General features: G+C 39.0%; 2 protein-coding genes and 1 long non-coding RNA gene across 3 annotated transcripts in view; 1 reads left to right on the top strand and 2 right to left on the bottom strand.

The window, feature by feature from the left end:
- LOC309493257 (C-type mannose receptor 2-like) overlaps window positions 1–7,774 on the bottom strand; it is a 97,024-nt gene extending 89,250 nt beyond the window's left edge. The window contains exons 1-3 of the mRNA XM_082162423.1: window positions 7,363–7,774; window positions 4,872–4,910; window positions 4,438–4,779 (exon numbers count right to left, since the gene is read on the bottom strand). Coding sequence (XP_082018549.1) covers window positions 4,438–4,779; window positions 4,872–4,908 — 379 coding nt within the window. The 5' untranslated portion in view covers window positions 4,909–4,910; window positions 7,363–7,774. The remainder of the gene's footprint in view (window positions 1–4,437; window positions 4,780–4,871; window positions 4,911–7,362) is intronic.
- LOC309493343 overlaps window positions 1–22,009 on the top strand; it is a 224,280-nt gene that overhangs the window by 157,193 nt on the left and 45,078 nt on the right. The gene's annotated exons all lie outside the window — the stretch shown is intronic.
- LOC309492932 (uncharacterized protein) lies at window positions 1,696–4,075 on the bottom strand (the record flags this gene model as incomplete). Its single annotated transcript, XM_082161971.1, has 3 exons — window positions 3,317–4,075; window positions 2,565–3,232; window positions 1,696–1,714 (listed from the first exon to the last, which is right to left on the bottom strand). Exons 1-3 carry the CDS (start codon window positions 4,049–4,051, stop codon window positions 1,696–1,698), a joined length of 1,422 nt encoding a protein of 473 aa, XP_082018097.1. The 5' UTR covers window positions 4,052–4,075.

Here is a 22,009-nt window from a genome sequence, read left to right on the forward strand (position 1 = left end):
TGTTTGAAACTTTTGTTTCAATCGGACAATTCATTATGAATGATGAATCTTAATGCAGTGTTTACTTGAATGCTAAACAAGTGTTTAATTTGTTTACATGAGGATTAAACCATCAATCCAATTACTAATGGATTATTTGGTTGCATATAAATGTAGCCAATGTGATAAATTGCCTTTTTTTTCTCTAATTTGTTTTTTAACATATTCTTATTTTGGTCCACAGACATCAATAATCAGTATATTAATCTCAATAATGGTGACATGCTTCAGGCCACAATGCATGCTGGAAGCCATGATTTTTATACTGGTGGCTCTCAACATCATTCAGACATCAATAATCAGCGTACAGTATGTCGCTCAATCAAGGTGACATGTCACAATGCATGCTGGGAGTAACCATAGTATAAAACTCATGGCTTCCAGTATGCATTGCGGCATGAAGCATGTGCCCAATATTGAGATTCATATGCTGATTCTTGATGTCTAATTTTATTTTAATTGTGCTATGTCTATTTGTTGATGTATGATATAATTAAATTCAAGCCGCTTAATGATAAGAGTAATGGCTGGAAGTTAATTTTAGTTTCTGCTCTTCTCTTTTTGGTAACGCTTTAGATTACAGCCCGGAAAGTACTGCGCAATTGAGACGAATTTACAGTGTAACTTTCGGTAATTATAGTGTACCTATAAAGTACTTACATGTAAGTATAAGGGAATAACATGTAAAGTTTGGGGAATAAAGGGGTTACAACCAGGAGAATTAAAAAATATATATTTATACAGTAAGTATTTTAGGACTAAGGGGTACTTATTCTATTATTATGATACAACAATCTTACATTTCGGAGCAATTTAGCGAGAACATACACTGCGTACCTTTTTGTAGTAATGGTGTACCAACACATACTGTATAGGCTTTGGTTACACTTTATTTTAAGGTGTCATTGTTAGTGTAATTATATATTTAAGTACTGAGTAATATTAATTAGCAACATGTACGTACTATAGGGTTAGGGTAGGATTAGGATTTGGTTGAGGGTTAGTTGCATGTAATTATGCATAATTTACTGTTACTATTATGGTAAGTACATGTAAAAAGGTCACTGTAAATTAAAGGTGTTACCTAGACTTTTAAAAAATTACAGGGTAAATATATCTTTTATATGTTCCATGCAGGGTAAGTGTGACATTGCGGGCCGTAAATTAAAGTGGTGCTTGTTATCTCTTGTTCCATGTAGTTACAGGGTAAGTACAATAAAAATACCTACACACAATCTAATATCACGGACTTAATTATTAAAAAGCATACACTATGTATTGGTACACTATTATTACAAAAAGGTACGCAGTGTGTGTTCTCACTAAATTGCTCCCAAATGTAAGATTGTTGTATCATAATAGTAGAATAAATACCCCTTAGTTCTATAATACTTACTGTATTTAATTTTTTTATTTTTTTTATACTCCTGATTGTAACCCCTTTATTCCCCAAACTTTACATATTGTTCCCTTATACTTACATGTAAGTACTTTATAGGGGCACTATAATTACCCAAAGTTACACTGTAAAGTCGCTTTAATTATGCAGTACTTTCTGGGCTGTAATCTAAAGCGTTACCCTCTTTTTTTCTGTTCTTGTTGTTTCATTTGACATCTGGTCAATCATCTCTTAGTCATTTAATAATCTTATGAACTTCAACACAGCTTTAACACCCTGTAGTGTGAACACATATGTTTACTGAGGGTTGTTAATTTAACACTGGGGATTTTACTGTAAGTTGGAAGTGTGACAAATATCCACAGTCTCCTCTATATTCATGAGCACATTAAAAAGTAGCAGCATTTAGAATTATATTAAAATTTGGTACAGTATATTTGTGATGCTGCGGTGGAGACAAGGAGAAAGCGGGATCCAAATGCAGTGTAATTTATTAAATAGACTCTAGACTTTACAAACATATTCCAAGAATATGACTCAGGACAGGACAACCAGGAACAGCACTCAACAATGAAACAAGAACTCACAAAGACTGAACTCAAACACAAGGCTTAAATACAAGGACAAACAAGCTAAACAAGATAACAAGGGGGCGTGGTCAATCTGAAACACCTGGGGAGACTAATCAACATAATGGGGAACAGATGAACACGGGACATGACAGAGAAACACAGACCTGAATCATTACATAGCCCCCCCCCTTAAGAGTGGCTACCAGACACTCCCAAGAAAAGAAAAAAAAGTCCAGGAGGGTGGTGAAGCGGAGGCGGTCCCGGGGGAGGGATGGAGGGCCAGACCCGCACAGGGAATGGGACCAAGACCTTGCAAAGGTGGGCCTGGACCATGAAACGGAATAGGGTCTGGAGACTGCGGCAATACGGGAGACCAGGGCGGAGCAGGCGACCAGGGCAGAGCAGACCCCTCAGGCGACCAGGGCAGAGCAGACGACCAAGGCGGAGCATGCGCTGCAGGCGACCAGGGCGGAGCAGACGACCAAGGCGGAGCGGACCCCTCAGGTGACCAGAGCAGAGCAGTCGACCAAGGCGGAGCGGACCCCTCAGGTGACCAAGGCGGAGCGGACCCCTCAGGCGGCCAGGGAGGAGACGACCCTTCAGGCGGCCAGGGAGGAGACGACCCTTCGGGTGGCCATGGCGGAGAGGACTTATTACCCCCCCCCAAAATTTTCTTGGGGAGGTTAACGGGCTTAGGCTCCGGGTAGGAGAAGTCCAGCGGTGAAGGCGTGTCAGGACTGGACGAAACCAGCGGCGAGGGCAGGTCAGGACTGGACAGGACCAGCGACGAAGACGGGTCCGGACTGGACAGGACCAGCGGCGAAGACGGGTCCGTACTGGACTGGACCAGCGGCGAAGGCGGCTCAGGGCTGGGCAGGACCAGCGGCGAAGGTGGCTCAGGGCTGGGCAGGACCAGCGGCGAAGAGGGCTCTGAGCTGGACGGAACCAGCGGCGAAGGCTCTGGCTCGGGGGGCATGACGCTCACAGACTCTGGCTCGGCGGGCATGACGCTCTCAGTCTCAAGCTCGGCGGGCATGACGCTCTCAGTCTCAGGCTCGGCGGGCATGACGCTCTCAGTCTCAGGCTCAGGCTCGCCGGGACTGGCGTGAAGTGCAGGCTCGGCTGGACTGGCGTGAAGTGCAGGCTCGGCTGGACTGGCGTGAAGTGCAGGCTCGGCTGGACTGGCGTGAAGTGCAGGCTCGGCTGGACTGGCGTGAACAGTCTCAGGCCCAGCTGGACTGGCATGAAGTGCAGGCTCGGCTGGACTGGCGTGAACAGTCTCAGGCCCGGCTGGACTGGCGTGAACAGTCTCTGGATCGGCAGACGTGACGTGAACAGTCTCTGGATCGGCAGACGTGACGTGAACAGTCTCTGGATCGGCAGACGTGACGTGAACAGTCTCTGGATCGGCAGACGTGACGTGAACAGTCTCTGGACCGGCAGACGTGACGTGAACAGTCTCTGGACCGGCAGACGTGACGTGATGCATAAGCTCGGCAGGACGAAACCCAGCAACGACGGCCCTCCTGGCAGCACGCGCAGACATAAGCGGGGGATCGGCCACGCTGGAAACCGGTCCTGTACGTCCATAGACCGATCCAGTGGCTGGCTCGATGGTTGGCAAGACGTGACGATTCCCAGGCCGGGCGGGTGAGACGTGAACTGACTCTGGCTGGGCAGACGGGACGTGGAGCTGTGAAGACTCTGGACTGGACGCGACCAGCAGTGAGGGCTCAGGGGGTACTGTGAGCTTGTGGGGTTCTTCAACTACCAAGCCCACAGTAAATGATGAACCACCCAGGAGAAGAGCTAGGTTGATATACCCCTCTAGGGTCCATCCGGTATTATCATCCGGCATCATCAGAGCAATCTCCTCATCTAGCCCACTCCAAAATATGTCTATGAGCTCAGAGTCCTCTAATGATGCTAAATGACAGCATGTCAAATAGTCCTTAGCATACCTCTCAATGGGCTGGCCATCCTGGAACAGAGAGGATAGCCAACTTCTTAGAGCACCATTGCTTACAGCTACTGGATCCATTTTGTGGTGAGTTCTTCTGTGATGCTGCGGTGGAGACAATGAGAAAGCGGGATCCAAATGCAGTGTAATTTATTAAATAGACTCTAGACTTTACAAACATATTCCAAGAATATGACTCAGGACAGGACAACCAGGAACAGCACTCAACAATGAAACAAGAACTCACAAAGACTGAACTCAAACACAAGGCTTAAATACAAGGACAAACAAGCTAAACAAGATAACAAGGGGGCGTGGTCAATCTGAAACACCTGGGGAGACTAATCAACATAATGGGGAACAGATGAACACGGGACATGACAGAGAAACACAGACCTGAATCATTACAATATTGTACATTGTTTTATAAATGATTGTTTATTGTGATTGTATGGAGCTGCACTTACTGCTAGATGAACTGCAGATGAAAGTCCGGCTGTCACTACATGGCACATCATGCCATTCTCCATTTCTCATCATAGCACACTCATCTGTGCCATCAGGTTGTCCAGATCCCCAGTTCAGATAGAGCGCAGGTTCACCTGAAGACCACTGCCATTTCCTCTGCAACCCAATCCAGACACGTCCATCATTCACACTCTTCTTCAGCTCGTTCATGTCGTTCATGTTGTCAACGGTGGCCAGATCTGTGTAATTCTCTCTGCAGAATCTCTGAGCTTCAGTCCAGGTCTTCAACACGTTTATAAAGTGATACTGACGCTGAACACATTCAGATACGGAGCAGAAAGCTGTGAAAGAGAGCATTTGATTTAATGCTTTTCATAACAGGGTCAAACCTGATGAAACTATAAACCATAAATAAAACAACAAACACACTCACCAATGAGAAGAAGAATCAAATATAGAGTTTGGTCCATTTCTGAGGAAGAAACACATTGGAAAATAAAAACCCTCTTATATTCATCTTATATTAAAACATAATCTTAAGCATACAAACATAACTCAATTCATAATCATTGAGACAATATTAACATCTGAAAGTCTAATTGTGTTTGAAGAATGAACATGTTCTTACTTTAGAGGTTGTGTGTTTTGTTTCAGTCTGCAGATTTAAACTACGTGATTATTATATCTGCTCTCATCCCTCATTCAGCTCAAACCTGGCCAGATGGTAGGCCTCAATTTGGGGACAACCTATCAGAGTATGACCCCAATTGGCCCATAGGTGGCGCTACAGCAACCAAAAGTACTAAATCGCTCATAACTCTTAGACCGTTTGTCCCAGGATCAAGTGTCTTATATCGTTGGAATCCTTGGCACAAGGCGGACAAAATGGCTATCTCCGATTTGGATGTAGGCAGGGAAAATTTTCTGCTATGTCGGATTTTGTCCAAAACCTACTTTTGCAAACTAGTCCCTGGTTTTTGGCCCGATCGGAACCAAACCAGTCTAGGACAATTCTCTGGACTCTCTAGATCAATAATTATCGAAAAAAAGTTGAACTTTTGCATTTGCCTGGCTGTAATAGGGTCATTTATAAAATGGGCGTGGCAAAATACATTAAAAAGCCTATAAATCCTAAATGAAAATTCAGAACTTCACCAAAGTTGGTGAGCATATGTGACATAACATCATTAATAACCATGCAAAATTTTATGGAGATCGGACCATAGGTGGCGCTATAACTGTTAAAAAACTTTAAAACCATATATTTCCTATGGTAAATTGCTTGTATTGGCTGTAAATGGTCTTTTCCATCTATGATCATATAATTTTCATATTTTAATGTTCAAAACTAGTGCAGTACAATTCTCTGGACTCTCTAGATCAGTAATTATCAGAAAAAGTTGAACTACTTCATTTGGATGGCTATAATAGGGTCAAACCAAGTGTCCCCGAAAGCTTATATCTTTTAAGATGCTCAGATCTTCTTAAAAACAAGTCAGAACATGTGAAATATCACTCTGAACAAGCATGAAAAATTTCAGAGAGATCGGACAAAATTTGACTCTATAACAGTTTAAAAAGGTGAAAATAATATGAATACAATGGCATATTAAGCCAATAAGTGGTATTTTACTGCCCTCTGCTGTTTAAAATAATTATTTTGTCATATTGTTTCTATAATTCATATTTAGACTTTATAAAATCATTATTTTAACATTTACAATTACATTTAGACAAAATCCATCTGTTAAAGTATTAGTGTGTGTGTGTGTGTGTGTGTGTGTGTGTGTGTGTGTGTGTGTGTGTGTGTGTGTGTGTGTAAGCATGCATTATGGAGTTAACATGGAAAGACTGGTTTGCTTTAGTGCAGAAAACTGGTGAAAATCATGAAGATTAAACTGAAACTGAGCCAATAATGGTCTTCTAGTGCCCTCTGCTGGCCATTCTACTTATTAATGAAGTCTTTTGACATGTGCTTTTGAATTCATAATTAGACATTAAAAAATAACATGGTAAATCAAGGTAAACTGAGATGAATTCATGGTAAACTATGCTAGAACAGGGTAAATCATGGTAAACTATGGTAAATCATGATAAACTATGGTAAATCATGCTAGAATGTGGCATATCATGGTAAATCATGCTAAAACATGGTAAATCAAGGTAAACTAAGATACATTCATGGTAAACTATGCCAGAACAGGGTAAATCATGGTAAACCATGGTAAATCATGATAAACTATGGTAAATCATGCTAGAATGTGGAAAATCATGGTAAATCATGCTAGAACATGGTAAATCAAGGTAAACTGAGATGAATTCATGGTAAACTATGCTAGAACAGGGTAAATCATGGTAAACCATGGTAAATCATGATAAACTATGGTAAATCATGCTAGAATGTGGTATATCATGGTAAATCATGCTAAAACATGGTAAATCAAAGTAAATTAAGATAAAATCATGGTAAACTATGCTAGAACATGGTAAATAATGGTAAACCATGGTAAATCATGATAAACTATGGTAAATCATGCTAGAATGTGGTATATCATGGTAAATCATGCTAGAACATGGTCTTTTCCATCTATTATGTCAGTGGTTACATGCTTGCTAAATGAAACTTTATAACTTTTGATGCATAAAAACCTTAAAGACCTTAATAGCTTGAACCCCGATAAATAATAATAATAATAATTTTGACATGTATGCTTGTGTTTCACTGTTTTTGGTCACTTTTTATCTGTTTGTGTGTGGCCTTGAGAGCCTTTACTGAGAGCCTTTAAAAACCCTGTTTGAGTCTCCAGTCAAAGAGAAAGAAACGTGTGTGAGATGAAGTTTGATTATTGAGAGAGAGTTTGTGTTGAGAAGAGGGATAAAAAAAAAAATTTAAAAAAAAGATGAAATGAAGAAAACCCACAGACCTTTGCCTTTTTTCTGTTCTTTATTTTTTGGAGGGAAAAGATTATTATTGCTTTAATATTTCTTCTTTTTCCTCTTCTGAGAGCCGAGATCGCTGGTGTTGAGGAGGAGACACGACAGACATTCACAACAGAGACGAGATAAAGACATTAAAGTGCTCATATCATGCTTTCATTCCCCTGAAGTCCATTTCTAATGTTAGTAAAGGTTGTTGGACTCTCATTATCTCACTGAAATAATATCATCATCTTCTGCTGCTGCTGTTTCAGAATAAACGTGTCTTCATTTCCTCTGTCTAAATACTTGATTGTGATTGGCTGGAATGCGGACATTAAAATGTTGTTATGCATTTTTAGAATTAATCTCTTTGTGAATTTTTTTTTTTTATTTTTGTTTTGTTTCATACTACTGTCTGTTTTTTTTTTTTTTTTTTTAAATAACTCATGAACACATCTGCATGTAAACACATCCTCATCACTCATTTGCTTATGTACAGACCACATTTAGACATTCAAGATGATGATATTTACATCTCTGACGTGGAAAAAAGAATAAACCCCATTGACCTTTAAAGAGATGCAATCAAATAATTTTTGAGTGGTTCAAAACTTGGTCTTTTTTAGATGTGTCAAAAAAAAAAAAAAAAAAAAGGATTTCATTCAATCTGGTGGCTGTCATTCAAGTAGTCGAGTGGATGAGTCAAAATCTTAGGAGGGATTATAATAAAAAGCAGGGTTAAAATACATATTTTCTAAAACATGTTTAAAGTCCCCTGACTTTGATTGATCAAATCAAAACATTGTGCTTTTGTAAAATAAAGAAAATAAACCGGGTGTGCGTTCTGCCTCTCCGTCGCGGTGAACTTTTTTTTCTTGAGCACGTCTATAAACTGAAACATAACTCAGCGAATACTTCTCACACATTTATGAGCCATATACCTTTATACACATTTAAGTGTGTACTTTTAAATGATCGGATTCAAACTGCAAACAAATATTCTCTGTTTAAGTAATTTGTATAAAACCAACAGGATGTCCAGTATCTCAAACGCTTGCTAATTACTTTTTAATTCGACACGCCCACTCGCGCAAAAGAGATTCACATGCAAATCTCCACATGGAACGCGAACGCCCTCGTTACCTCAGACACAAAACACCAAAACACTTCACAAGTCTCTGCTTTTCGTCGCGTTTGGAAGACTGTTGCTAGATTGAACTGTTGCTAGATATATGGTGAATATTATACTATTTAGACCCGTGTTTCCTGTTAAATACTGTTTGTGGATATCTGCTCAAAATCAAACACCTTGGAAATGAAAGGTATGTTTTTAGGAATGGCACAAAGGTCTCTGTCTTTGGATCATTGTTTTCAATGTGCTCTTTTGTCATTTGTATTTTTGGATTGTGTTGTGTTGTAAATAAATCCAAACAATCTAAAAGCCATTCTTTTTTAAATCTCCTCATTCTTTGTGCAAGGTTGCTCTGAATGACAGGGCCTGATCGCTCCTAATAGGGCAGTTAGGGGAGTGTCTTTGTCTTTCTCAGGTGTAAAAGCTTACATATTCATGAGATGATCACGCCTCTTCGCATATGGCTTTGTCACACAAAACACGTCTTAGAAATTTTAAATCAATATATTGTCTTATCTGAATGAGCAGTCAGGGTGATTTTCACATAGTTTTGGAGCAAATATTCTAGGCTATGTCATACATTTTTCAAAAGTCTTGTGAAGAAATAATCAGTATGGGTTTCATGGCCTTATTTCAGTGAGAATTTTTTTTTGTATTTTCACAAACCACGCATAAATGTCATTATCTCAAAACTACAAACTTTTACATACATGCTGCTGATATATTATTGTAGCAGAGTTTGTGCTGAATACAGTGTAATCAGACTTTAGCCATGAAAATGTCACTAGTAACAGAAAAAAACACAAATGTCAGAGCATGTCAGAACACCTCCAGGGCCCAAAAAACAGCTCAGACCTCAGAGGGTTTTAAAGTCCTCTGACTTTGATTGATAATTTATGGTGTGAATGAACATCTCTCTATAAGTTATTGAATAAAAGTTGGTTCCCTTTCGAAACATTTACTCATATTGTGTCGCTAGAACTTTGAAGCCTTTAATTCAAAAGCGCAGTGGCACAGCCATAACAGAGCGGTGATCTGCTCGCAGGCCTCCCCGATTTGCGAGCATAGTCGATACGTCAGTGAAGAGCAACGTGGTTCACGTCCTCCACGCCAAACTAATGAGCTTACTTTCGCTTAAGACCGCATTACTGCTAGCATTAGCATCGGTCAAGCGAGTGGGAGACCAGCAAGCTCTCTGTCAGCGCTTCCAGCCTCGAGTTTGGGCCTAACGTCTCCAAGGTTGTCCTCAAGCCGAGGCATGGCTACGTGCCAAAAGTGCTCTCTACTCCGTTCAGAGCACAAGTGATTACGCTGTCCGTTCTTCCGATTCAGAAGACGAGTGTCAACCTCACTTACTCTGCCCTGTTCAGGCCTTAAGAGTATACATTAAGCGCTCTGCCGAAGCAGAGACTATCCCGTTGGGTAGTGGATGCTATCGCGTTGGCTTACGCTTCGGTGGGCCTTCAATGCCCCCACGGAGTCAGAGCTCACTCTACCAGAGGCGTGTCTATTGGTGACATCTGTGCGGCGGCCGGCTGGTCCTTGCCGTCCACCTTCGACAGATTTTACAATTTGGAGGTTCCTGCGCTGCAGGCACAAATCCTCTCTGTCTAGCTGGAGTTGACCTCGAGGCAAGCTCAACCCGCTATTACCCTTCCAGAGGCTCCGATCTCAGTCCGAGCCCTTCATTGTAGGCATATCTTGCTCTTCGCCCTACATATAGGGACCCTCAATGGAGCGTTCCAGGCTAGGGCCACAGAACATGTCGTTCTGCTCATAAGCACGGCGTGATTGGATTGGTTCCCCATAGCGTCAAGCGACGCAATACGAGTTAACATTTTGAAAGGGAACATCTCGGTTACTTACATAACCAGGGTTCCCTGAGATAACGGGAATGTGTATTGCATGGACGGCTGTGCTATATCGCTTCACGACTGCTGTTCATTGCTTCATTCAAATTAAACTTGATTCCTATGGCGAAATGAGCTGCTTTTATAGGCAGACGCCCAGCCGCGATTGGCTCGCTCAGACACGCTGTTTCGCCATGGGTTCGTGCAGTTCCCCCTGAGCAGCCGATGAGCGTGCTCAGATCACCGCTCTGTTATGGCTGTGCAGTGGCACTGCGCTTTTGAATTATAGGCTTAAAAATTCGTAGAAAAGGAGTTTTCCCCATAGCGTCTAGTGATGCCATACAAGTTCCCGTTATCTAAGGGAACCGAGGTTATGCAAGTAACCGAGACGTTATCTCCTTACATTGAACATATAACACCATATCATCTAAATAAATACTATATACATTAAGATACAGCATGAACATATGAAAATATATATTTTTTTCTTTTTCTGATAAATATCGGATGCCTTAACATCTTTAAACAAACTTTCACAAATATGTCAACTCAAAAGCCCTGAAGAACAATCTCATTTACATATGACAATGAAACTTTGTTTGAATATTATAGAAAATAAAATTAAAACATTACTTTTTGTGAAAATTCTTATTTTGTTGTTTCATACTCCTGCTGTTTACAGTTTTTTTTTATTTAGTCTATAACACATGAACACATTTGCATGTAAACATCGTCATCACTCATTTGTTTATGTCCCCGTTTAGACGTTCAGGCTGGACAATATTTACATCTCTGACGTGACACAGAAGGAGAAACAGTGAGTGTTATTGTTCTAGTCATATTTCATTAAATTTAATTCTGGCTTATTCATTTGCAGAGATGGGTATAAATACATTGTTACGTCCCAGGTCTAGGGTCTAGGAGTATAACATAAATAAAGTCTTTACACCTGACTGCTAATTTTATTTATTAAAAAGTTGTTAAAATTGTCACTGTCAGCACATGACATCAAAAAGGAAGCATATTGACTTCAGGGTTGGGTCAAGGCCAAAATAACAAACAAAAACTGAATCTACCCTTTTCCCCGAAGAAAACGTATTACCCTCTCAACGAAAAAGTCTAAACTAAACACAGGTACTGAACTGACTCCCTTACTAACCAAAAACAACCAACATAAAAAAACAAGAGAAAATTAATGTTCACAACAAAGAAAATGGCACCCAACCCCTACAGTTTCTGTGCTTAAGTGATATTTACAGTATTAATAGTAACAAAACTACTATTTTCACAACAACTAGTTTAACAACAAAACTTTCCTCACATCCTCACAGCGATAAGATTTTCCGCACCCTTCTTGTGGCGTATGTCAATGTTAAAACCCTGGACCACCAAAGACCTAGCCTGACAAGCCAGAGACACATGGAGATGTTGGGTCTGGGAACACACCATTGGCAGGACTCAATCCGAGGGGCGGGATAAACGGTTGTCTTTCAAATTCCCTCTGCACGCAATAGGATAGCGCTACACTGTAAAAAATCCAACTCACAAAAAGTTAAACTAATGATTATATTTTAGTTAACTGGACAATTAAATGCAAAAAAGTTGGCTTAACCAGTGAAAAGACGTTGTTTCAACAATTGTTGGACTAACTTAGTATTAATTGTAAATTCGATTTGTAAATGCAAGTTAACAAGCATGCAAGTTGGGTTGGAGGTTGGAGCATGCGCATTGTAACGACCACGAAGTTGGCGCATGTGCAATGAAGCGCGCCAACAACAACAGACTTGATGAAGGAGCCATTTTAAGCATCTGCGTGCGAGACCGTAACGGACCTACTCACAGCCAACGTGTTTCTTCTTTCTTCAGCTTCTATACAACGCGAAAGCCATCGTTTTATGTAAGTATATGTATTTATATTGAAGTCGTTTGCAAAAGTACATGTATCAACTTGACCGCAGAGCCCTGGTTACGGCTATTAATTTTTTCACGAGCAAGCTTAACTCTTAAAGGGGTCATATAATGCCATTTTTGTACAAGCTAATATGATTCTTTAGGGTCTAAATTAAAAGTTTGTAATATACTTTAATTAAAAATTCTCATTAGTATTGTAAGAAAACACTAATTTTACCTGGTCAAAAACAGCTCTGTTTTCAGCATGCCGTTTCAGTGCATGTGTCTTTAAATGATAATGAGCTTTGCTCACCCCGCCCCTCTGTTCTGTGCGTACACCGTTTGTAACACAATAACCATGCGTTGTTCATTATAAACGTGGGATTATGAATTATATTGAGAACGTCGTACATAGAAAACATGCTGTAATGTACCCTGAGTGTAAACCTTAGATGCATTCATCGTGAAGCCTGCAGCAAGGTTTGCAAATTTCGCAAAGATTAATATAAATACTAATATAAAGGTTAATAAAACATTACACTCACATCTTCTGGAGGTTCAGCAGTAACACGTTGGTACCGATCCGTTTTTTCTCGTTTGTAAAGCTGTCTGGTGTGAAATGATTCGCGTAAACATGAAAGCATGGACGATCGTGGGGAATCCCCGCGTCAATCCTTTGGGCTTATCGCTTCAAAAACAAAACTCAGCCACTGCATCTATAACGGCTCAGATTTAGGAACATCCAAATGACTGCTGTGTTCCTTATTACATCTAAGAACAGAACACCACAATCGTGTAGACGCCATTCTACTCCAGCATATCAACAATGGCGGACTACTATGACGACGGCTGTCACAGCTTGCTCAGGGCGGGTCTTGTGTTGAAGCACGGCTGTCAATCACAATCGCGGGAGGGGCGTACGATCTTATGACGTCACAATATCGAACGGCTTGATTTCAGAGATGGTCAAACATATAAGGAGATTAAAACAAAACCACTGGATGGATTTTAATCATGATAGGATGGTTGTGTACAGGCACTGCCAACAGACATTTCAGTGCAATCAACTTGTAAAAGTGCATGTACCATTATATGACCCCTTTAACTAACGTTAAGTCTCCTAACTTAAGTATTCAGCATGTAAACTGTTTAGAATATAACCTGTGTAATCGTAGTAAGTTAGGAACAAGTTCGAAATCGCCACTTATTATTTTAAACTAGCTTTGACGTTATAATGCACTAATATGTAACATTGCTATTTGAGAATTTGTGCAATATTCTTCATCTTAAATTTAAATTCACACACCCTTTACAGTGGTCTAATATTTGAATTTCACGTTTCAGACTGAGCTCAAAGTGCAAATCTGCACATTTTTTTATCTGTGCCCTTCGAAGCCTGTCTAGGCTTTCTCACATGTTTCCAGACTAATCGACGTCGACAAGACTGCAAACGTCTAATTTAAAGTAAGTATGATTTGATATTATTAACAAATACATGCAGAAAAATCTATAAATTTGATCGAATTTGCAAATGTATTTTGCAATCCACAAACATGCATTTCAACTTGTGTCTGTAATGAATTTGATCGAATTCAAAGTACCACAAATTGTTACATTTATACAAAATAGATATATTTCTATTCACAAACATGCCAATGTTTGTACAAATCTCTGCACATTTATTTAATTCTGAATTTAACAAATCTCTGCACATTTATTTCATTCTGAATTTCACAGGCACAAGTTGAAATGCTTTTGTTTGTGGATTGCAAAATACATTTGCAAATTCAATCAAGCTCATGGATGTGTGTGCATGTATTTAAAGGTGCAATATGTAACTTTTTTTTCAACAGGAAAAGAGGAGGAGATGACAGGATCATCCCTAAAGCCCAGTCTGATTATTCTCTGGAAGAGGAATGGCTAATCTTTGAAGAGGAAATGAAGAAGAAAACCACAAGTAAAGTGTTCATCAATCAGAAAATGAGCTTGACTTTCTCCCTCTGACAGTTGTGGAAGTAGTGCCAATGGGGTATCTGAAGTGCTTAAACGATGGCCTGCCCCATTTCTTCCAAATGAGGTAAAATAAAGAAGATTGAAATTAAATTAATTGGCTGTAGAATATCTTTAATACATGTTATTGTTGTGTTGCGTGTAAATGTCTGTTGTAAGCCATGTGAAGCCAGTTAGACAATGTGACAAACAAGACCTGTTTTATTTCTATCACCAGTTACTGTGGACCTCCTCGAGACATTCATAGCATCAACACACCAGCACACTCCACAACCTCGAGCTATACAGAGCAAGAAAGGGGGCATTTGGAACAGAAATGGAAGATCATCTCAACAAGCTTGTTCAGCAGGTAACTTGTTGATAAACATCATGTGTCAAAGATAGTTTTAAAAACAGATTTATCAGAGCCGTTTGCTATTATATAAAGAACATTTTCTGAAGATATTTTTGAAGGAATATGACAATGTATGCCAAGTGTACACTGGCTGATTAGACTGATTTTGGTCCTGAACTTAGAATACTGCATACAATACTGATTTCCTATTTAACACATATCATTTGATTAGGTGGCTCATTAGCAGAGGCTCTATGACTTCAAACATACATGCAAACTAATTAATAACAGTGCATTAAAGAAATTTGTTGTTGTTTTTACCACAAATATTGTGACTCGCAGAAAGCAACTGTCCTGGAAGGTCTCCCATGTTTCTCAGTGAAGATTCCTCTGCACTTTTTAAAAACATGCCTGGTGAGTATGTTTCATTACTTCAACAGATATACAACATCTTACCACATGACCATGAGTGACTAAAAATAATGTGAATTTTTGTGTTAACAGCAAACATTTTGTTTTGATGATTCATTGATTTTTGATTCAAAGTATTTTTTTGCAAGTACAACATGATTTAGTCAATGATTGGGTATGCAATTTATTTCAGTTAACATGTTTTAAATTATAGGCCAGATCCTTATCATTTACTTAGATTTATACCATCTTATAGTTTTTATTAGCCTGGTTGACACCAAAACCTTCTATTGTTCTATTGAACAAAATGAGCGAACAACTGAATGAACAAACAAACAACTGGATCAATGAATGAATCAATGAACAGTAACAGATAGTATAATATTTGCAAGCCAATTGTAAACCTTCGTTGTATCTGAGAGTGGGTCTGGGGAAGGTTCATTCATAGCCCATTTCCAAAGGGGCGTCACCAACGGACGTCGCTCAAATGCCTCTGGGCGCAATTGGATAGACCTTAACCAATCAGAGCGATCGTCATCGTGCAAAGCCCGCTTCAACGTTTGTGATTGGTGTCTCTATTTGGAAAAATTGGAAATGGGCTTGAATGGGCTCTTGGCCAGACTGACTTGCAGAGCAAATCTCAAATTTGCCGGAAGTTCGTCAGGGTTTTCCCAGGCTAAGTTTTTATACTTCTATGTGAAATAGCTTATTCAGGGCAGTACTAAATTGAAAACGAGACAATTGTTATTTGTGCGTATTTGAGTGCATTTACTTGGAGATTCTGCAAGTGGGATGCAAACTTATGAGCACATTGTATAGGATTACTTTATGGTTCCTTAATGTATTTTTTTGTTTTTTTTGTTTTTGAGGTTAGTGTCAAGTGATATTGATGTATTCTTTATTATTAGGACAAGACTCCAGACGACAGACAGACCAGAGGGATGAAGGTGGGAATCCTTGTGGTGATTGAAGATGATGTCCTTCATCATAGTGTTTTATTCTTCTGCCTACTCTTTGTATTACTTTTTTAATGATAATGAGTATGGCTAAAGTGTTAAACATTGTTTCCATTTCCACACCAATGTGTTGCTGCTGATTTAAAATAAAACCTGGACCAAAATATCAAGCCTGTAGTTTTAGCTTTATTTTTTAAACTTGTAATAATGTTGATTAAAAACACTTTATTACGTAATGTGAAAATAACATTAAAAGTTGAAATTGTATAATTTTCTACGTTTTTTTAACTATAAAAACTCAATCAGCTGAACAAAAGATCTTAAGTTGGGAGACATGTGACATTACTCAGTGAATTGAGTTAAGTGAACTACTTTGTTTATAAGTTGAGTAAACTCAAAAAAGCTGTGCAGCAAGTTGCCTTACAATTTTAAGTTAAGTCAACTTTTCTTTTTTTACAGTGTACAACCAACCAGAGCATTTTCCCACCAGGAGCTAGTTGATAGATTAAACGTTTGCCGTATCCGGTCGGCACAACTCTGAACACATCTTCCTTTTTTAAGAATGACTTCAGTGCCGTTCTTTGTTCTTTTCTCTTTTCTCAAAGGAAAGCTGAACTCCAAGTCTTCCAGAGTCGCGGCCAAAGCCGTTTCGAAAGACCCATCTTCTTTGTTTTCAAGTAACAGGGAATTCACGCAGAACCGACACAATTCTGCCGTCACTATGTTAAGCCCGCCCGCCGACTCGATACACAATGTGATTGGCCTGACTAGAGTTTGGTTTGTCCAGCTCGCAAGCCAACGGAGAGTTGCTAGACGACACTGGCTGCAAATTACATTTGCTGCCGCTAGGGTGCGTCTAGATTTCTAGGCTACCAAAGATCTGGGTCGTAACATAAATTGGGGGCTCGTCCGGGATCTTTGGTGGTCCAGAGTTTTAAAAATATAGATTTAAAATGAAAATACCTCAGTTGAAATGTATCAAAATAAAATACCAAATTCTGTGATAAAAAAAACAAAACAAAAAAAAACAAAAAAACAAATACAAATACATTTTGTATTTTGAAAATACAGAAATAACATGTGAATTTAAGTATCACTAAGCTGAAATCTGTCTGGACTAGGGTTGGGTACCGAAACCCGGTTCCAATAGGGAACCCGGTTCAGACGTAAACGGTAGTATCGAGACCGAATAAGAACGAAACGTTCGGTGCCTGATTTCGGTGCCTGACTTTTTTCACCGCCCCGTATAAAACATCTCGCGGCACGAATGATCCAATAACAAAACATATCCAGTTAACCAGCAGAGCATTCATTTAGTTAGTTTGTTAAATAAGAGACGATCTAGCGCTGAACTGTGTTTTTTTAAATCAAGTGATCAAAGTGCTCGTTGCCGCTGCGATCAGTGGCGCTATATGAAATGCACAACGTCACATCTAAAGTCGCTCACGCACACACAGACACACAAGAGAAAACACTGTATCCCAGTGTTTTCTCTTGTGGCTCGCGCACACCGCACTTTCTTCACTCGGACGCGCGCTTCAATACGTTGCAGAGATCGATCTATTTATTAGGCGCCGTCTATATGAGTATGTGCGCGGAGAGTTTGTGTGTGCGTGCTCGCGTCTCAGATGAGTATGTGCGCGAGTTTGTGTGTGTGTGTGTGTGTGCTCGCGTCTCAGATGAGTATGTGCGCGGAGAGTTCCGCGCGTCTCGTGTGTGTAGAGTTTGCGTGTGTGTGTGTGCGTGAGCGACTTTAGATGTGACGTTGTGCATTTCATATAGTTGGAGCATTCAGCAGTATACATGTAGGCTATGTGTGACTACTTAGTATATGTGTATGCAAGCGTTTTATGTGTGCGTGAATGAAGTTCGATTTAGGCCCTGGCTTTTACGGGGTGCTTCTCAATTAGGGTGACCAGACATCCCGAAAAATTCGGGACAGTCCCGAAATCTAAGCTGTTGTCCCGAATCCCGAATCCGGCCCTAATTGTCCCGAAAATTATACTAAAGCAAAATCTTGAGTAGTTATTGTCTGATAAAACATTAAAAACTGTACATGGAGGTTGAGTCGTCCTGCAGCCCCCGCCAGCTGCTCATTGGCTGCAGAATCTTTTTTAATTTTTTTGATGTTCTACAAAGATACCGTAGGCGCGAATTTATATGCATTGATAAGTGAGCGCAAGTTGCCGCAGCCGCAAGGACAGTGAATGTGCAGCCAGTCGTAAAGGAGTGACTGATTGGTCGCGGCACTGTGTGTAAAAAATACTTCGGGTCTAATGTCTGATGTCTTAGCCCCGCCCACAACATTTGAGGTCGGGAAGTTCGGTCTTGACTTGATCCGTTGTGGAGCAACTATGCTCGAACCAGAGCTGTTCGGACCAATCAAATTGTCAGGGCAGGCTTTATACAATGATGGACAGATGATCAACAGTAACGTAATCATCTACGTCACCAAAGAGCGCTTGGGTTGAATTCGTTTACAACAAAGATGACTGCCGCTGGAGAATTGAGATGTGTAGATTCCACCATCGCGTCTGTTATAGAAGATATCGACAGCGCATTCATTTTTCATTTGTCTGCTATTTAGTCTCATTCGTTTCTTTGCTCCTCTGGATGTGTGGATGTTTCCTGGACTGATTCCGTTTACCGAACTTTATCGTCCGGCTTTCGACTACTGTCTGCCATGTACAGAACCGGTTTTGTTCATTAAATGTTCTGATCTTTGCTTTTTATGTTTTATTTATTATACTTAAAAGAAATGTGTATATTCATTTATTTAGTTTTTTTCTTTTTTCACAAATGACTTTTGGAAGTGCAATTTGATTAACATATATGCAGTTAGTTTTAATAAAGTTGAATTAACGTAACCTTCTGTACTCTTCAAAGTGTACACTTGCAGGTGTTGATTATAATTAGGCTAATTTACTGATAGCCCCATTAAATAATAATAAGGATAAACAATATTAAAAAAATAAATAAAAAAAAACGATATAATTATCTAACATCTGGCTAATTAAAAATTAACCTCAAAACATAAAATGCTATCCCACATGGAAAGAACCTATATAAACATATATGTTTTAATATGTTTTGATATAGGTTTTTAATATATGTGACATATATAAAATTGGCCGTTTTCCTATATTATATGTACATATATGCACATATATGCACCTACATGTTCACATATATGCACCTATATGTTCACCTATATATGCACCTATATGTTCACCTATATGTTTACCTACTATATATTAGTAAAATTATTAAAATCCATAGCTACTAGGCCTACACTGTAAAATTTTTTTTAAAAAATCCCGTATACAAACGGTAAATCTCTGGCAGCAAAGTTTCCAGACGGATTCTGTTAAATTACAGCAAATAACCATTTCACAAAATTACAGTCAAAAACCCTGAAAATACAGAATTGACTTTACAGTCAAAATTTATTAAATTACAGTACATTACTGTTGATAATGGCTTATTAAACCGTGGAAAAACGGATAAATGGTGTCAAATTACATTAAAAAAAAAACATTTAACTTTCAAGTTAAACTGTAAATTTAGGGTTTTATAAAGTTATTTTATAATAATGCTGTCTATCTACAGTAATTATCTTTTAATATATAGTTTTTCTGTGTATAATAACTATGAAGTTATGTATAAAAATGCATTAAATACATAAATTCTAATTCAAAGTTTGTATATTTACAGTTAAGGCATTTCCAATTTCACAACTTTGACCAATATCTAATAAAGTACTTAATAATAGCAAATGTACAGTCAATTTCTGTTAAATTAATTAAACGTATAAGTACAAAATACCTGCACATTTACAGTATTACTCATTAAACAAACACTGAACATCAAGATATGTGAATGATAGGAAATACAATCTTAGTATATAATTTAGAACATGTAAAAATATCTACATTAAAAGGCAATTGCTGTATGCCTTTATACTCTAATATAACTTATTTTACACATTTACAATTACATTTTATCCAAAGTGACTTAAAAATTAAGAGAACAATAGAAGCAACAAGTGCAGTGACAAGTCCCAGTTAGTGTAGCACAGTACACAAGTTTATTTATTTATTATTAAAACAAAGATTTAGTATTATTGTGTCAAGTGTTTATGAAAAGATGGATCTTTAGCAGTTTCTTGAAAATGTGTTAAGTTGGGCAGGTCATCCCACCAGCAGGGAACAGTCCAGGTAAAGGTCAGTGAAAGTGGTTTTGTGTCTCTTTGGGATGATGGCACCACAAGGCGCCGTTCACTTGCAGAACACAAGCTTCTGGAGACACATAGATCTGAAGCAGTGAGTTTAGGTCTTGCTGCAGCATCTGGATCAGTTGCAGAGGTTTGACTGATGCTGGAAGGCCTGCCAGGAGAGCATTAAAATAGTCCAGTCTGGATAGAACAAGAGCTTAGACAAGGAGTTGTGTGGCTCCGACAGGAAGGGCCGAATCTTTCTGGTGTTGTATAAGGCAAATCAGCAGGATCGCATGGTTTGGCTGAAAGTGAAACCATAAGCAGTTTTGTCTTGGCAAGGTTGAATTGAAGGTGAAGGTCATTCATCCAGCAAGAATTTTCCATCAGGTAGGCTGAGATGCGAGCAGCAACCGTCAGATCCTCTGGCTGGAATGAAAGGTAGAGATATATTTCATTAAGTGATAGGAAAACCCATGTTTCTAAATGACAGAGCCTAGTTACAATACAAAAAAAAAATTATAATAGATGGGTGGAATCTAACACAATCGTGGTCTTACTGAAGCAAAACCAAACCTTGTGCAGCTCCAGTGGCCTCACAAGGATCAAATGAATATTCACATGGGAAAATATAGTATAAAACAAATTAAATTTTCTGCCACTTTTAGTGCAATCATATGGAATCAGAAGACTCGGCCATTACAATATTTTAAATTACTTCTTCCCATACCTTGTTTGCCATGATCATTCTGCTTTCCACTTGACCTGAAATCACAAATATATATATATATATATATATATATATATATATATATATATATATATATATATATATATATATATATATATTTACAACTCAGTATTACATTTGCACATGTCAGAATATGTTCCACTGGGACAATGCAAAACCTCAACTGACGTGTTGGCAAGCATGCAGCCAGAATATGCAATTTATCATGTGGTGTTCATATTCTAGCCTCATGTGTTTTCCTGTATCATCAACAAGTACAGTATTTACTGAATTCGTTTTCTTACCAGTCTTGATAGCCACGTTAACCCTTATGAAAATTAACTATGGTTTAACCAAAAAAAAAAAAAAAAAACCTTGGTAACGTTAGGCCTATTTGTAGTATAACTGTGGTTATTAAAAATGGTAAGAAAAATCCGCCAAAAACGTGGTTACTATTTTTTAAGAGAAGAGTTTTCAGCTTCCAGACAGTGTTTCAAAATGTCCCGCCATTTAAGAGATTGATTTACTGACAGATACTATCGCGTATTAACAAAGATTTTATACACAATTAAACGGACTTTATGTATAACAAGTCTACGAAAGCTTGTTTTAGGTCTTTTTTGAGGTGTGGGTTCAACTGATCTTTCTTAAAACAGATGGAAAATGTAAAGATGCATGTTACATTTTCAGTGTTTTGCCTCCAGCTCATCATTTAAAATGCTAACGTTAGCTTGAAAACTGTAACGTAAACTTAACACAAATGTAATATAAAATATCGTTCACATGCAGACTCTTACCTCAGCCGGTGATCGGTTGGCATGATGTCCGCTGTGACGAACCAGGCTCACTGAAAAGGGTGCTATTTCCGAAGAATCCAAACTGACAACAGCTAGGGCTCCTGCTCACGGCTGCTCTCGACGAACACGATTGCTTTGAATTATGAGGTGTCATATTGAACCCCTGTTAATCTCACAATCCACTTCAGGAGAGTAGACTGAATTCAAATCTCCCACTTGCAAACGTGATACAGATCCAAAGTCGACTGATCAGCTGACCGTTGTGGGCGGGACTAAACAGCGGAAACGTAATGGCGGCGAATTTGAATCTGCGTCATCGTGCGCGCGCG

This window comes from Leuciscus leuciscus (assembly GCF_965113295.1).
Source record: "Leuciscus leuciscus genome assembly, chromosome: 2".
Lineage (NCBI taxonomy): Eukaryota > Metazoa > Chordata > Actinopteri > Cypriniformes > Leuciscidae > Leuciscus > Leuciscus leuciscus.